The sequence below is a fragment of the Elgaria multicarinata genome, chromosome 18 (assembly GCF_023053635.1).
Source record: "Elgaria multicarinata webbii isolate HBS135686 ecotype San Diego chromosome 18, rElgMul1.1.pri, whole genome shotgun sequence".
Classification (NCBI taxonomy): domain Eukaryota; kingdom Metazoa; phylum Chordata; class Lepidosauria; order Squamata; family Anguidae; genus Elgaria; species Elgaria multicarinata.
Genome location: NC_086188.1, coordinates 13,982,140 through 13,999,693, shown reverse-complemented (window position 1 = coordinate 13,999,693; position 17,554 = coordinate 13,982,140). Strand labels below are relative to the sequence as shown.

The 17,554-nt window shown below is 46.1% G+C and overlaps 1 protein-coding gene across 1 annotated transcript in view; it reads left to right on the top strand.

Moving 5' to 3' along the window:
* FBXW8 (F-box and WD repeat domain containing 8) overlaps positions 1–17,554 on the top strand; it is a 99,523-nt gene that overhangs the window by 69,542 nt on the left and 12,427 nt on the right. Inside the window, exon 8 of the mRNA XM_063144037.1 lies at positions 6,725–6,852. Within this exon, the coding sequence (XP_063000107.1) occupies positions 6,725–6,852 (128 nt within the window). The remainder of the gene's footprint in view (positions 1–6,724; positions 6,853–17,554) is intronic.

Here is a 17,554-nt window from a genome sequence, read left to right as displayed (position 1 = left end):
GTTCAGAGTGATTTCCTAATTTAGTTCTGAAATCTTTTGGCGTGTGCTTGACAGATGGTTCATGAGCAGCGCATCAGTGTGTATTCTAATCAGGGAGATGGGGCTGAAGTAGCCCAGACGGCTGGGATGTGTTTGACAAGGATGCTGGCATTGCCGCACCGGCTGACATCACGCCGGAAACTAATTACTAATGTCTATTATGATAATTATTCCCCAGACGTGAAGGGACTTTGCATTGGTTGATTACTCTGGTCAGAAGTCGATGATCTATCTCTAGATTGATATTGAAGATGTATCGGTGCCTTTTGGCCCTGTTTCGGAGGGATGGGACCCTCCACCCACTCGGCAATCATGTTTCATTTTGCGTTTCTGGGCCAAGATTCTGTACGCCATTGGCAGAAAAGATTGGCTGATCTGGAATACTAGTAGGTGCTGTGATTCTTCCATGTGACTGAAATTAGACAGGCCTTTTATTTTTATGTTGTTTTAGAGCTGATCAAAGAAAATTTTGTTGGCTGTATCTGCCTTTTTAACCAGTCTATTTAAATTACATTTTAAATACACTTGCAATGCTACCCAAACACCTATTGATGGGGTTTTGAGGATGGAAAAGCTTAATAACCAAAAGCTATCATGCATTGTTAGAAGAATCATATTACTATTTTATTCCCTATCACAGTAAAGCACCAGAACTAAAGTGTGGTGTAGTGGTTAGAGCGTTGGACTGGGACTCAGGAGACTCAGCTGTTGCTATTGTTTTAAAATATTTAATGGATCCTGGAAAAATATTGGTGTTTCAGTCACCTAAAAGGCAGTTGGTGTTTGAGATCTTTTTCAGGCTGTCTACTGAAAAAGAAACAAAACCTCATTTTAATTCCATGGAATTTGTGATATATATATTTTCCTGTTGAGGGTCTATATACCAATGTGGTGTAGTGGACTGGAGTTTTGGACTGGAACTTGGGAGATCCGGGTTCTAGTCCCCACAAGGCTATGATGCTCAGTGAATGACTTCAGGCCATTCACTAACTATCAGCCTAACCTCCCTCACAGGGTTGTTGTTGTGAGGATAAAACAGAGACTATCTAAGCTGCCTTGGGTTCTTTGCCAAGGGGGAAAAAGGTGGGATATAAATGTAATAATACATTTTAAAAAGCAGCCCCACAGGAATAAAGAAGTGCCCTTAATTTTCAGCCCGAATGATTAAAAATTACTCTCTGTGATTTAAAATTGGCAACCACCTTTCAGGAGTTCAGTTAACAATATCCTGTAAATGGGAAAAAGCACCATCCTTGGATGAATGGTTAATTAAAATATGGGATACAGTGTTTCTGGTAAAAATTGCAAACTTGATCAGAGTAAGGAGGGCAAACAGTTATATGATTCTTTTGTTAAAAAAAATGGATGTTTTCTAGTATGTACTGGTCCAATAAAGTGCTAATCCACATTCCCTATTAAGAATATTATGAGGTTGTATAGACTGTATTTCATATTTGACAAGTGGATACATTTCTTTTTCCTTCTAAAAATGGAATATATGAATGTTTTATCGTTTCCTATTTGTATGATCTAATACTTTTTTAAAAATGGCAGCCACCATTTAATCAACTAAACTTTGCTTTATTATTTATTTTTAGTACTTATATACTGCTTAATATAATAATATCTCCAAGGTTTTTTTTTTTTAGCTATTCACATTTTTTTTTTAAAAAAAGTCCTTGTTAACAATATAAGGGCTAGAAACTCTTGCCCTTTTTAAAAAAATGAGTTTTAGGTTCTTGGGAATCTGCAGGGTCTACTTCAAGCCTCTGGTACATTCACAGTGCTGCGCCTTCCCCAAACCTCCCCCTCGTTCCACATTCTTGCCTTGATGTCCATGAATCTAGCTTAAAACCATGATCTCAACGTGCCTATTAGTTATACTCTGACTTCACCAAAGCAAGTCGCTTTGCTCTACGTCTTGTTTTTCTACCTTTCCGCCTACCCTGTCCGAGGGACAGAACAACTGTCATGTTTGGCCTGTGGCCGAAGGATCCCTTTCCCTGTTTCTCTTTGTCCACAGGTTAAATGAGTTTGGTGTGACCTCCTTCCTGCCTCCAGGAGACATCTGTCTACCTCTCCACCTCGCCTGGTTTTGGCCGTCCTCCCCGCTTGGCAGTCTGGAGGCAGGGAAGGTCCAGGGGCAGAAACAGCAGGGCTTGCAGGTGCTTTGGCAGAGCGCAGCGCCGATGTCCGGGCTCCGTCTCCCCGTTCCGCGCCTGACTCTCCTTGGCAGTGACGGCTCCGAGCCGAACGCTTCGACTAGAACGCTTCGACTCCCTTCGAACGCAGGCTCGAAAGGGAAACGGAAACCGTGTTTTGTCTTGTTTTTACTTCGAAAGCGCCTCCGGTAATCTATATCGCAAGGCTTAGATCCTCAGGAAAAAAGTGGTTTTCATTTCTTTCGTTTGCACTGCGGAGCGTCCCCACGGTGGTGAAGATAGAAAATAGGCTGTTGCGTCTTGGAGCATTGTACCGATACGTTCGGCACCTGAGTGAGAACCATGTGTGCGTTTGTTTGCCAGTGGAAAGTCACCTTTGGGATAGCATGAAAGTCAATTTTCCCCATGATCCTAGATGAGGTAGCATTCCCTGTGCTATAATGCTGACTTCTCCCTGACAGGGAGCTACAAGATAGTCTGGCTGGCTGGTTGTCAAAAAATTACATCATATTGGAGTAAACTGCTTTTAAATCAAACATCCATTATTCATGCATATTAACTGCTTTATGTCCCCCCCCTTTTTTTATTCCACATACACCTCCCCTCCTAACATACTGCCTCTTCTTTATGGGTCTACACTTTTCTCAGCCCCCCCCCCCTTCTCCTTCTCTAGTCGATCTTCCAAATCTTAGCTCATCTATAAATGTATTATCAAACTAATATGCCGATCTGTGTGTGTGCTTTAGTGTGCATGTGCTAACCGTGCATTTGTTAATAGCCGAGGGTACGGGGCTGAGCTCCATATTTAGACTAGCCTAATGAAACTGTGCCTCCCATGCAGCTGTAAAATATAGAACTTTGACATTATGAATTAAATGTTTGAGAGAAGCCGTAGCTGTTGCTAGCATAGTGTGAACACTGAGAGTCAAGGCATCATTATGGCTTGGATGTTGCACTAGGACTGGCAAGACCTGGGTTCAAATCCCCACTCAGCCGTGAAGCTCACCTAGGACCAGTTGCTGTGACTAAGCTGAGCCTACCTCATAGGACTGTTGTGAGGACAAAATGGAGGGAGAGGAACCCTATCCATTGCTTTGAGCTCCTTAGAAGAAAGGCAGGATATAAATGTAATCAAATGTAATATAATAATGTGGGTAGCCCTTGACCTCTTAATTTCTCATGCTTCTGGGGTGGGCAGGTGTCATGAACCTGGACCCCAAACCATCAATCTCAAAGGATCGTGACCCCTTGTTCTCAGAAGAAGAGGCTTCAGAGTTAAAGGATCAGAAAGAGGACTCGGTAACATAAAATCATCACAGGTCTTATGCCTCACTAGGACCCAGTTCTCTAGAAAGGCCCCAGAGGTCAGCTTCCATGGATCCAGAGGAGTTTGGCATTACTGTCCTCAGACTCTGAGGACTTGGGCCATGAGGACACTAGCACACCACAACTATTCATTGCAGCCAGTGGTTGCTAAAACAGGCCAGTATGGAGGTGGGGCCAACTCAGTCCATATGGAGGCGGGGCCAACTAGCCTAAAGAAAACAAACTCCTATTTAAGGCTCAGTCTTGATCTGCTGCTTGTTGGAGCAACATACGGATAACCTTGTTTGGCTTCCAACCCCAGCATCACTTGGAGCTCTCCATGGTACTGATCTATTCTTGTCTTGCCTCCCTGTGAAACCTGACCTACCCAGACCCCTGCTAAAGATCTACCGTATTTCTTCGATTGTAAGACACCATCGATTGTAAGACGCTCACTAATTTCAGTACCACCAACAGAAAAAAAAAACCCTAAGACACACCCGCGATTCTAAGACGCACCCCATTTTTAGAGATGTTTATATGGGGGAAAAAGTGTGTCTTAGAATCGAAGAAATAGGGTAACCCACAGTAGAACACTGCAACCCAGGCTACTGCAATAGCTCTAGCTACAATTGAGGCAGGGTGGGGCATTGCAAGGACCTACGGCTATAAAAGTACAGCAGGCTGATTTAAATAAGTAGCATGCTTTCTGGCCTCTTGACAGGCAGCCAGCTGCATCCTGTGCTAATAAACCTATGTGCAATCCAAAGCTGATCACCAAGGCAGCCACCTGCCTGCTGATTCATTTTCAGGCCCAGTTCAAGTTGGTGACTTTGTTCTTTGATGTTCTCAACTGGGAGCATCTGTTCCCATACATATCCCACACATATCTTGAGATCCCCCCTAATGGAGCACGGATCTGGGATCCCTTTACTGGGTTCCCTTTTCCAAATTAGATTTTTAACCTTACCCTTGCTCCAAAGACTTTGGGATGCCGTAAGGGATGTGGTTATCCCCTGCAAGGTAGGCTAGCGCTGCGACAGCCTTGGTTACTGCCCATCGTTCCAGCTAGACATCAGAAAAAACTTCCTGACTGTTAGAGCAGCACGACAACAGAACCAATGGCCTAGGGAGGTCGTGGGCTCTCCCACATGAGAGGCATTCAAGAGGCAGCTGGACAGCCATCGGTCAGGGATGCTTTGAGGTGGATTCCTGCATTGAGCAGGGGGGTTGGACTCGATGGCCTTAGGGGCCCCTTCTTCTATGATTCCATGCGATTTCCAGATCTTGGCTACGAAAAAGTGCCTGAAAGGAGTTTGGATGACAGCACGTTGCTCGGTTTGCTATTTAACCCCTGAATGGAAGCCCATCCCTTCCCTTTTGCCTCCTGTGCGCCCCCCTCCCGCCCATTTGCCAGAGGCCAAAGGTCACAGTGCGCCCAGCGTTCGCTGTGAAAAGGTGGCATTAGACTAATGCATTGCCTGAACAAAAGAGAAAGCGAGGGGCATGAATAATTGATTTTGCTGTGCTGTAGCAACCAGAGAAAATGAAGTCCCATTTGCTCAGCCTTATTAAAAGAGTGAGCGAGGGGGTGAGCCGGTAAAGGTCGTTAAGGGACTTGTAACATGGAAAGAATCGCCTACGAAATGGATGCTGCATTCCCCCCCCTCCCCCTAATCTCTGAGGTCTTTAACTCAACGTCACGGTGAAGGCCGTCTTAAGGCGTTTTCGAGCATGTTGAATTATTCAGCGTTTGGGGAGAACTCTCTCAACTCGGGTCTGGGAACGGTTGATTTCCGAATGTTGCAAACCCTACATTGGGAGGCTTGGCTTTATTGGACATGTGCGTCTGGTAGAGACGGAGGCTGGCAAAGCCCACTGTTTGAAGGCTTCCCAGCTAACCTGCCTCCATCCCTGAGTTGCCGCTGCTGTTGTTTTCCAGCATTGAAGGGATCATAGAATCATAGAATAGCAGAGTTGGAAGGGGCCTACAAGGCCATCGAGTCCAACCCTCTGCTCAATGCAGGAAACCCTAACCCTAAAGCATCCCCGACAGATGCTTATCCAGCTGCCTCTTGAAGGCCTCTAGGGTGGGAGAGCCCACAACCTCCCTAGGTAACTGATTCCATTGTCGCACTGCTCTAACAGTCAGGACGTTTTTCCTGATGTCCAGCTAGAATCTGGCTTCCTGTAACTTGAGCCCGTAATTCCGTCTCCTTCACTCTGGGAGGATCGAGAAGAGATCCTGGCCCTCCTCTGTGTGACAACCTTTTAACTATTTGAAGAGTGCTATCGTGTCTCCCCTCCATCTTCTCTTCTCCAGGCTAAACATGCCCTGCTGTTTCAGTCTCTCTTCATGGGGCTTTGTTTCCAGGCCCCTGATCCTCCTGGTTGCCCTCCTCTGAACACGCTCCAGCTGGTCTGCATCCTTCTTGAAGTGTGGAGGCCAGAAAATGTCTACCCTAACACATCAAGATTCTAACCAATGGGGGATTTGGGGGCCACTTCACACACCTCCCCTGCAGGCCGCACTCGCTTGCACACGCCTCTCAAATAGACGAGCTGCTTAACTTCTTGTGGCTTGTTGTGTTTCACTCCCTTTCATTCCTTTAAAAACAACCACAAGAAGATGTGTTAGATAAATGTTCTTCGCCCTAGGGACAAGATCCAATCAGCCCCGAAGCACGACTTCACACTTCAGCGACAGAGGGTTCAAAAGCGCTTTATTGATTATAATCAAGATCTGAGTCTCTTCAAAGGCGAGCAGTCAGACAGAGAAGCAAGGAATTCAGTACAGCATTTGAAGCCTGCAAAGGGCAGTGCCCAGTAGCAGCATGAACCAATCAGAACGTAACACTGGAGCATAGCTAACCTTTGTTAAACAATCCCTTTGCTCTACTGTAAGCTAACTTTGCTCTGGAGCTGAGGCTCTTGTTTCTGTTAGATAAGACAGACACAAGGAGACACCCAAGGAGACACTCTCGCGTACGTGATGCCTGGTTTGCTGCTTAATGGCTGCTTCATCGTTTCCTTTTGAAAATGGAGGCACCTATGCTAACAGATGTACTGTGCCTGAATGAGGCTCTTCCACAGATAAGAGGCTGAGAGGCTGAGAGTGAGTTTTGTTTTTTTAAAAGGGCCGAAGAGGCAGTTGCTGTTATTTTGCTCTGACCGCTGCTCCTGGTTGACCGTGTGCATTTCTGTGGCGTTTCTTCTAGATCCTCCTCTACAACTTGGAAACGGGACAGTGCGTGACACAGCTGGGCAGCTCCTTGGGCGACTTCTCGTGCGTCAACCTGCGGGACAGCCCGCCTTCCACGCTGGTGGCTGGAAACAAAGACAGGAGGTAAGTCCAAGCAGGAGCGGCAGCCCACCTAGTGTGTTCAGGGACTGTTCCTCCATCGCAGCTTCTAGACCGGTTCTGGACCTGGAAATTGTGAGTTGAGTCCATTCAAACTTTGAGAACCAGAGTACTGGATAATGATTGGATGGTACACTGTGGCTGCGTTCAGACAACACGATAGTCAGCTCAATAATAAGCAACTCAACAGTTGTTTATCTAGGGCAGAGCTTTCCAAACTGTGTGTCGGGACCTTCTCTGCTGTGGCACCCCGGTTGTGGAATAAGCTCCCCAGAGAGGTCCACCTGGCGCCTACACTGCACTCCTTTCATCGCCAGCTGAAGACCTTTTTATTCACTCAGTATTTTAACACTTAATTTTAACTTAAATTTAAATTTTACAGTTTTAACTCTGTATTTTAATCTTATATCAATTTTGCTGCGTGGTTTTATCCTGGTGGTGCTTTTTATAGTGTATTTTGTGTTTGTGCTTTTAACCTGTTGGTTGTTTTATTACAGTTTTAATTTTTGTGAACTGCCCAGAGAGCTTCAGCTATTGGGCGGTATAAAAATGTAATAAATAAATAAATAAATTAGTGTGTCCGCTGCAGCGTGTAGGCATGTCACGCGGACGTAACGAGAAACCTCTGAGTCTATGTGAAATAAGCAATACCAACTTGCATGCATTTTTACACAGCAAAGGTGCCGATTAGTATGGTGCACTTGTATGTTCCCCTTCCGTCGTATCCATGTATGCACACCACGGTCGAGGGATCATACAGGTACTGCGCATGTGCAGTATGTGTAATCGGGTCGAATCAGCCGATCCCGCGTCACTTCCGGTGACGCGGCTGCACCTGAAGTGACGCATTCGAGAAATTCCATGGGTCCAGTTTTTCGATAGAATACCGTCTCAACCACCGCTCGATCGCAGCTCGACAAAATTGGTTCAATGTGAAAAGTCTTGGAAGTGTATGTTATTATCTTTCAAATCATATATTTTTAAAAATATAAATGAAAGGTTTTCATGAGATATGTTGTGTCCCCATACATTTCGTTATTACAATTTATGTATGTGTCCGTATCTCTTATAAGGGGTTAGTTTAACCTTCGGTTTGCTAGTAAAACTGAATGGAGACTGGAGCAGGCAGGCACCATCAGAGCCTGCTTCAGTTGGAACCCCCCCCCCCCCCCAGGGCTAACATCTTCACCTTGTGGGGAAGAAGGAGCTGTTGGTTTGCCCCTCCGTTGGGAGATGAGATGACGGAGCAGGGCCTTCCCACCAGCCTAAGCAGTCTCCTTAATTTCTTTTTATTTTCTCCCTCTTCCCTCCCCATCCACTTTTCCTTGTGTGTCATGTCTTTTTGTAGAATGTAAGCCTGAGGGTAGGGACTGTCTTCTTTATTGATACATTGTAAGCCGCTCCGAGAGCCTTTTGGCTGAGGTGCGGGATAAAAAATACTCTAAATAAATAAAATAATTACTGTGTCGCGAAATGATGCATGTCTAAAACGTGTGTCACCAACATGAAAAGTTTGGAAAGCTCTGATCTAGGGGATACTCCCCACACAACATGATAATAATCAACCGTGGTATGGATTAGGGTCAGCGTTAAGTTGACTCTCAGTCCACACTGAGTTGACTCACTCATCCCCTGCCCTCTCTCCCCTCTCAGTCTTCCCGCTAGTATCCCATCAGCCATTGCTGGCCAAAACCTATCCTGGCAACTGGACTAGAGCAGCAGCCACCGCTTTGACCGCTCTTGCCTTGAAACTCTGTGGCTGAGGAAATAACCAACGATGCCCTCCACACAACATGGAAACCAGTGGTGGTTCAAATAGCCAACTCTGCACAACATTGGTTATTTGCATTGGTTATTTCGGCCGAATAACCAACCGTCGGTTAGAAAACTCCCTCCCAACAACACGATAACCCATGGTAGGTTAAATAACCAACCCTCAACTATTTAAACCACCATTGGTTATCGTGTTGTTTGAACCCAGTCTCTGCTTTGCTTTTGCTTTTATAAACTTTTTAGCCGTTTGGTAGACAGCCCAAGCAAGACCTTTTGGAACGCCTTCCTCTTTCCCACCGACGCTCGCAAAATGAGTTTGGCATTTAAAAGCTCACTTCCTGAAACTGAAGGAGGAAAATAACCTAAGGGAGAAATTGCTCAAGCCAAAAGAGTCGTCCCCCACCCACCCCCGCCTCCGCCCAACAGTGACAAGAATGTACATTGGGACACTATAGTGTCCCTCAGGTGACAAAAAAGTGGGGTATTTTCATATGAATGGGTTCCAGATTCTATTTAGCTGATTAGCAGCCTTCTCTTTATCTCCTTGGCTTGGCCGGTCACATATTGTCAACCCCCAACCCATCCACCCCCTCTGCTCAGTGTCTGTTGGCAGACATGGAAGCGATCAGAGTCATCAGCATGAAAGGATTAAAGTGCTTTTAAAAAAAATCCTTTGAGTCCAATTTTTAGCTCAACCCCCCCCCTGTTTTTTTTTGGGGGGGGGTTGCGAGGGTGTTAATTATTGAAATGGTCCAACGCATTGTACCAAAAGGACAATGCACGATGGCAAAAGACGAGTCACTAATAGCTCCCCGTTTTCTCCCCCCTCTTGCGTGCTGACCTCCCAGAAGAGCTGGAAATGGGCGTTTGGTTGGATGGTGGAGTATAAGTTTGCGAGGTGTGTAGTTCAGACTTTCAAAATTCAGATCTTGCATCTGTCGGGGCAGCAGCTTGCAATAATAATATTTTTTTAAAAAATTGCACAGTTATTTCCTCTTTCAGCTAAGGTGCAATCTAAGAAAAATGCAAAAAAGACTCAGCAGAGAAAGCACGTAAGAGCAAGCATGGCTTCCCCCCCCCCCTTGTGATTTCACCCCTTTTCTATTTCTGCAAAAAGCAAGCGAGACTTACCTCTTCCTAGAAAGAGCAGCAGGGCAGTAGAATTTTAAAATCATAAAATAAAATAACTTCCCCCCCCACACACACACCATCCAGTTTGGATTCGTACCTATGAAGACCCCTTATCCTATTGACTGGTTAAGACCAGGAGATTGAGACAAAGACTGGGTTCAGACAACACGATAACCGACAGTGGTTTAAATAGTAGACGCTTGGTTATTTAACCCACCGTGGGTTATTGTGTTGTGTGGCTGGAGTTTTTTAACCAACGGTTGGTTATTTGTGCAGAGTTGGCTATTTGAACCACTGTTGGTTAGCGTGTTGTGCGGTAGGCTCCGTTGGTTATTTCGCCAACCACAGAGTCGCAAGGCAAGAGCAGTCAAAGCAGTGGCTGCCGCTCTAGTCCAGCTGACAAGATAGATTTTTGGCAGCAATGGCTGATGGGATACTAGTGGGAGGACTGGGGTGGGGGAGGAGTGAGTCAATAGTCAACTCAACACTGATCCTAATCCACACCATGGTTAATAATTACGTTGTGTGGGGCGTAGCCCTAGATGAACAACTGTTGAGGTGATTTTTGCTCCACCGTTGACTATCATGCTGTCTGAACGCAGCCAACCTCATAGAGTGTGCACCCCAAATAGCTAATAAAAAGTTGCACACTTTTTCTTTCCTTCCCACCCCTCCAAGCCAACAAAAAACACTCTGAAGAGCTATCCTAGTTTTTTCCCGTGGTTCTAGCTCTGAGAGGCAGCTGAGGCCTGATTCCTACACGCAGCAGAATGAGGTGTTGGAAAGGACTTGAGCCAGGAGATCTCATTGTTTCAATGTCCTGCCCCCTTCCCCATGTGAAAAAATCTATGTAAGTAGAACAGTAACATAGCAGGAGCCGGGCAAGCATCTTCTTGCTTGCCGTGCTAGCTTTCTACTTGCAGGGATTTATTTGTTTCTTTAGAGCTGAGATTCTACCCACCTGCAGTAATTCAATCCATTCGACCACCTTGCTTATTTTCTGGCATTGCACGTTTATTAGTTGCTCTTTAACTAAGTAAGCTCTCAAAGTAACATAGGAAAAGAAAATGTGAGCTAGGTTTATTCCTAGGGGTGGGCATCAATGCCAAGATTTAGTTTGGATCTTGATTCAGTGATTGGAAAACAGTCTGATTTGGCTCAGACTGATTCAGAGGCCACCTGATTCAACTCAAATCCAAATCTCAATTTGGAAATCCAAATCTTCATGCCTCCCATTGACTATCATTGGAAATCAACGAACATTTCCCCCCTCTTTGTCATAATTTTCTTAAACTTGCAGACCAAGTAGCCATTTATAGGAGGATTGAGCCTGCCAAATTTCAGATCAATCGGTACAGGGGTGGTTGTGCTATTTGCCTGCATATTGGTGTGTTTTTCCCCCCAAGGGAACTGCCAATAACTTTTTTATTTGTTGGCAAAATTGAATGAAATCCTCCCTCCCGATCTGAAGAGTGCCTTCCCTGTTTCCCATTACGTAGACTTTGGAAGTAGCCAGCAATCACTACAAAGCCTTTGTAGCATGCAGCCTGCCGGCTAGGGGTGGGCAATAATGCGATGTCCGGGCTCATCGAAGACCCCCGAATTCCTTCTCGAAACTCTATTCCCATCACTGGCATTCCTAGACACGAGTGTCTCTTTTTGCTTTTGCTTTTTTAAAATAATAAAAAAAATGTGCTATTTCGATCGGGGAAAATGTGCGTTTTTAAAACAGTGCACCCAAATGCCCAGTTTTCCCCACAGGCTAAAGTGTGAAAATGGGCATTCGGGGGGGAGAATGTGCACTTGCACAAGGGTGCGCTTTTGAACGCAACTTTGGGAAATTGTGAATTTGCACACCCGCTCGCAAGAATTGCATGCCTGCTTGCTTTCGTATTCGGGGTTGCAAACAGGACTTGTTCACATAGTTTGCAAATAGTTTCCCTTTCCAAGGCAATCAAACCTGCCAAGTTTCGGATGAATAGGTGGAGGCAGCTTTGTGCAAGAACAGCTTTTATAGTATGCAGGTTTCTTTTTCCCCCTTTTTTTTAAAGGAAGAGGAGGAGCTTCTCCCCTTATGTTCTTTGTGAACAATTGTTATGAAGATGACACACAGCAGAGAGATGGCCCTAGTTAAGAAACCTGCAAAATTTCAGAATGATAGGTGCAGAGGCTAGGAAGTTATGACCAATGAAAACTGTTTAAGACATTTTGGTTTCTTGCTCAGTCAGCAACAAAGTCACAGAAAGTGCAATGCTGGATGTAGAGTGGCAGAGGCAGAAGGACATGAACATCCAGCATTTTCCAAACAAGCCCGCAAGGCTACACTCTGCCAGGTCCCACAGACTCCACCAAACCTCTTTTAATGTTCCTGTCCGGGGAGACAGAACTAGCAAAATTTCCCTGAACGCTGGCCTTGCAATACATTACTTCAACAACCCTCCGAAGCCACGGGACCAGAGAGTCCTGGTAAAACCATTCACCATAAGTCCATCAGAAGAGCCCTGTTGGATCAGACCAAGGTTCCATCTAGTCCAGCACTCTGTTCACACAGACAAACCAGCCATCGGCCAGGGACCAACAAGCAGGACATGGGTGCCAGAGCACCATCCCACCCATGTTCCCCAGCAACTGGTGCCCACAGGCTTACTGCCTCGAATACTGGAGATAGCACACAACCATCAGGGCTAGTAGCCATGGATAGCCTTCGCCTCCAGGAATTTATCCAACCCCCTTTTGAAGCCATCCAAATTGGTGGCCATTACTACATTCTTGTGGTAGTGAGTTCCATAACTTAACTATGCACTGTGTGAAGCATCCTTCCGTTTATTTGTCCTGGATCTCCCACCACTCTGCTTCATGGCATAACCCCATTGGGTTCTAGTATTTTGAGAGAGGGAGAAAAATGTCTCCTGTCCACATTCTCCATACCAGGCATCATTTTGTACACCTCTATCATGTCTACCCTTAGCCTCCTAAACAATCCCAGTTGATGTAACCTCCCCTCGTAGGGGAGATGCTCCAGCCCCTTAATCATTTTAGTTGCTCTTTTCAGCACTTTTCCCAGCCTTTTTTCCATGATTAGAAGCTAGGGCTGCCAGTCACAAAATTATACACCCTCCTCTCCCTCCTGCCTCTTTCCACCTGGGTCTTTTCCTTCTATGGGAAGCTTGGAGAGAGATGTATCAATTTCTGTAGACACAGACTCTACCTGTCTCTGAATCTTTGAGTGTTCAGATTCTGATTCAGACACTCCTGAATCTGTCTTTATAAGCCCGATCTGTTTTTGGATTGGGGATTTGTCCAGATCTGATGCATACCTTTACTTATTACTAATAGTCATGTTAACTCATTTATTTATTTATTTATTTTATTCAAATTTATATGCCACTTTCCACACAGGTATCAAAGTGGAGAACCTAAAATACAATGGCATAAAAGCAACAGTCCATACAACAGTAGTAACAGCACCATGCAATTTCATCAACAATAAAACTGCACACTCTGTTGTGTGCTACAAACCATAGCTGTTTGGGGTCAGACATCAGGTAAAGCCTGTGTGAAGCGATGAGTCTTAAGAAGACGTCCGAACATCAGAACTGGGGTGGGGGCATCAATTGGTAAACCAAAACGTGGGTGGGTGCTGCAACGTCATGTGCTCTCTTGAAAGTGCTTCTTTTTAAAAAAAAATATATATATTATTAATTAAAATTACATACAACAAAATAAAATAGACAAACTTTCACAAAACAAACCACAAACAAAAAGGAAAGGAATAGACAAGAAAAAAAAATCTTAAACAATTTGCTATATATAATTAGTCTTCCCTTAAATATATAATATAAAAAGAAAAGGAATAAAATCCAACATGTAACTTCCCCTTTTGTGCTCCCCTACCCCAGGGCCGTCTATCTTTCTAACTTATCCTGTCATCCAAAATTGATATGATTCTTTTGGAGGTTTATACCCTTTCTTTTTTTTTTAAAAAAAAAAAAACATAGTCTATCAATGTCTTCCACTCATCTACAAAATCACTTCACTTCCCTAAACCTTTTTTTATTCTTAGGCTACAAGTCAATTTATCATTAATAGCTATCTCCCAGACTTCCTTATACCATTCCTCTAATTCATAATTTTTTGCTATCTTCCATTTCCTTGCTATTATTAACCTTGCGGCTGTTAAAAAAAATTGTAATCAAATCTTTATTCACTTGAGTACAGTTTACACCCTCGTATATTGATAACAGCGCTATATCCGGGGATTCCTCTAGCCTAATCCCTGTTATCTCTTTTATTTCTTTAAATACCATATGCAAGTGCTTCTGAGATGAACTTCCGGAGCATGTGGCACTGTCAGAATTTGTGTTGGACTACAATGCCCATAATCCTTGACCACTGGCCATGCTGGCTAGGGCTGATGGGAGTTGAAGTCCAACAATATCTGAAGGGCCATAGGTTCTTCCTACCCTGCTATTAACACTACGCCAATTAACAGGGCCGGCCCTACCATGGAGGTGTTAGGAAGCGGGCACAGCAGGTGGTGGAGTCTGGGAAGCGCAGCGCTCTCCCCTCCAAAGGGTCTGCCGCTTCTTGGTCCTGCTGGCAACCAGCATAGCCAGCCATCATCATCATCTATTTCTTACCCGCCTCTCCGGTCGGATCAACAACAAGCATAAAATACACAAAATACTGATTAAAAACATAGCAGACTCTGTTAAAAACATCCTAAAAGCATATTAAAAGCATCCTAAAATTCTACTGGATAGGCTTGCCAGAAGAGATCAGTCTTGATAGCTTTCTTGAACGCTAAAAGACTGTCAAGCTGACGAGTCTCCTCCAGCAGGCTATTCCACAGTCTGGGAGCAGCAGAAGAGAAGGTCCTCTGGGTAATGGTTGTCAGCCTAGTCTTCGCTGACTGAAGTAGATTCTTCCCAGAGGACCTGAGTGTGTGGGGCGGATTGTATGGGAGAAGGCGATCCCGCAGGTAGCCTGGACCCAAACCATGTAGGGCAGTGGTTCCCAAACTTTTTCAGGTAACCGCCCCCTTGGTTCCACAAACTCATGCCCAGTGCCCCCTGCGCACGGCCCCTTTAAATGGGAAGCACCCGCCGCACCGCAGGCTTGCTGAGGGAGGGAGGGAAAAGAGAGCGAACGCCTCTGTTTTGCAGCCAGCGTGGCGGAGCACACCAAGCTGGGTATGTCTCTTCATTAGCGTTTTGGTGCTTTTGAAACATTTCAATTCACCATTAAAAGGACTCTTCTTAAACAGTATTAATACATGTGTGGATTCTTCCCCTATATGGCTTGGGACCAAAGTACCTTCTCCCATAAAAATGTCCCTGGGTTTTAAGACCTTCTGGAGAGGCACTTCTCGGGAAAGACCACCCCAAGCGCCCCCCTGCCGCCCCCTTGCCTCTTAATGCCCCCCTATCAATCCCACTGCCCCCAAGGGGGCGGTACCACCCACTTTGGGAACCACTGATGTAGGGCTTTAAAGGTAATAACCAACACTTTATACTTCGCCCGGAAACTAATTGGCAGCCAGTGAAGACATTTTAAGACTGGTGTAATGTGATCACCCCTAGGTGTACCGGTGACCAACCTGGCTGCCATATTTTGAACTAGTTGAAGTTTCCGGACTAGGCACAAAGGTAGCCCTACGTAGAGCGCGTTGCAGAAGTCGAGCCTCGAAGTTACCAGCGCGTAAGTCGCCTTGCCTCCCGCAGATGCCCGCTCATGCACCTCCCAACACAGCTGGCCCCGCCCACTTGGCTGTTGGCCGGCCAACTTTTCCTGGCGTGGATACGCCCGCCCGCCTCGCTTCCCGTAAGGCGTTTCCGCCTTCAGGAGCCACGCGGTGCCTGTGTGAGGTCGGGTAAAGTGTCGCGAGACGTACTGGAAGTTCCGGGATTTCTCGGGATACTTTGCTGGACGTGCAGGCGCCATGTGACTCCTGAAGGCGGAAACACCTTCGGGGCAGATACGTACGCGGGCCAGGAAAAGTGAGCTAGCTGGCGGGCAGGCGCAGTGACCGGGTGGGAGGGAGGCGGCGGGTCCCAGCTTCAGTCGGCGACCTGCCTTCGGCCTGGCCTTCCAATTAATAAGGCATTTTTGACGGAAAGGGAGAAGCAGCCGAGATCCTCAAAACCCTGAATTCTACCCCTGCCTGCTAAACCGTACGCTGCGATCGCGGCGCCGCGGAGCAACAGACGCAGCGTCGGTAGCTGGAGCCCGGGAGATGAGGCTTGTAAGACTTTTTCAAAACAACTCGAAAGTGTGCTTTGTTTTCCCTGGGCACGCGTGCCTGGAAGCCAGGTCCTTGCTAATGAAACCACAAAGACTCAGCCAGGGCTCGGTAAATTGAAGGCTGCCTGATTATCATACGTGGCGCCGGCAGGCAGAGCGCCAGGCCGCGCGCTGTCAGGGACCGGGGTGGGGTGGGTGGGGGGCTTGGAAACGCTTCTGCTTTTGCCCGGTGCCGAGGTCTGCAGAGCCCCCCACCCCCTTTATCAGAGGAAAAGGGAGCCTGGCTTTGTTTACTCCATCTGTGGATGTTCTGACAAGCGACTCGGAGGTGTTGGGAGAGCCCCAACCCAAACATGCTCCTTCCCTGTTCCAGCCTGTCAGATGGATTCTGCCCGGTTGGAGACTTTGTCGTCCTTTTGTTTTAATTGTCGGAATAGAGTTATTCGCGGGCTCCCGTGGAGCGGTTTCATTAGAGGGAGGGTAAAGCGGGGGGAGAGGCTTTCTTCTTTTTCTTCTTCTTCTTTTGGAACAGCCTCCAGATCAGAGCAGGAATCTTGAACAATGGAAGTTTTGGCACAGTGAACCCTTCTCCTCGGTGGGCTGCAATCCACTTGGGCATTTGAGCTTCGTCAGTTCATCATTTCCCGAGGATTAGCTTCGATTTCTTTTCCAGCGGCCTCTGCAGTCGTTCCCGTTTTGACTCCCTGGGTTGTGTTTCCTTTTCGCGATCTGCTGTTTTAATCTCCTGCGTTCTGGATTATAAAACTTTTAAGCCTTTCCTCTTGTGCTTATGTGCTTGCAGGGTTGTGCTGTCTCTCTCTCTCTCTCTCTCTCTCTCTCTCTCTCTCTCTCTCTCTCTCTCTCTCACACACACACACACACACACACACACACACACAGGCTCTAGATCTTTCGGCCAGCAGGCCGATTTGGAATTCTGAAAGGATGTTGCGGGCGCTCTTAGAAGAAGAAAATAATAATAATAATAATAATAATAATAATAATAATAATAATAATAATAATAATAATTTGTATCCCGCCTTTTGTCCAATGCTGAGCCTCAAGGCGGCCTTACAAAGTTTAAAATATACATGGGGTGGGGGGAAGGAAACAAAACGTAAACATTGAAAATACACAACAAAATTATAAGACATTAACATAGATGGAGGGCCGGATTATTCTCCAAAGGCCTGCTGGAACAAAAAAGTTTTAGCCTGCTTCCGAAAGCCCATCAAGGAGGGAGCCAGCCTAGCTTCCCCGGGAAGAGAGTTCCAGAGCACCGGAGCAGCCACCGAGAAGGCCCTCTCCCGTGTTCCCACCAAGCGTGCCTGTGAAGATGGTGGGACTGAAAGAAGGGCTTCTCCAGAAGATCTCAAAGCACGGGCAGGCTCATAAGGGAGAGTACGTTCTTTCAAATAACCTGGACCCGAACCATATAGGGCTTTATAGGTCATAACCAGCACTTTGAATGACAGCCGTGGTAGGCACGGCTGGCGACTAAATGCATTTGGGCCCAGAAGGCAACTGGTGAGGCTAAAAC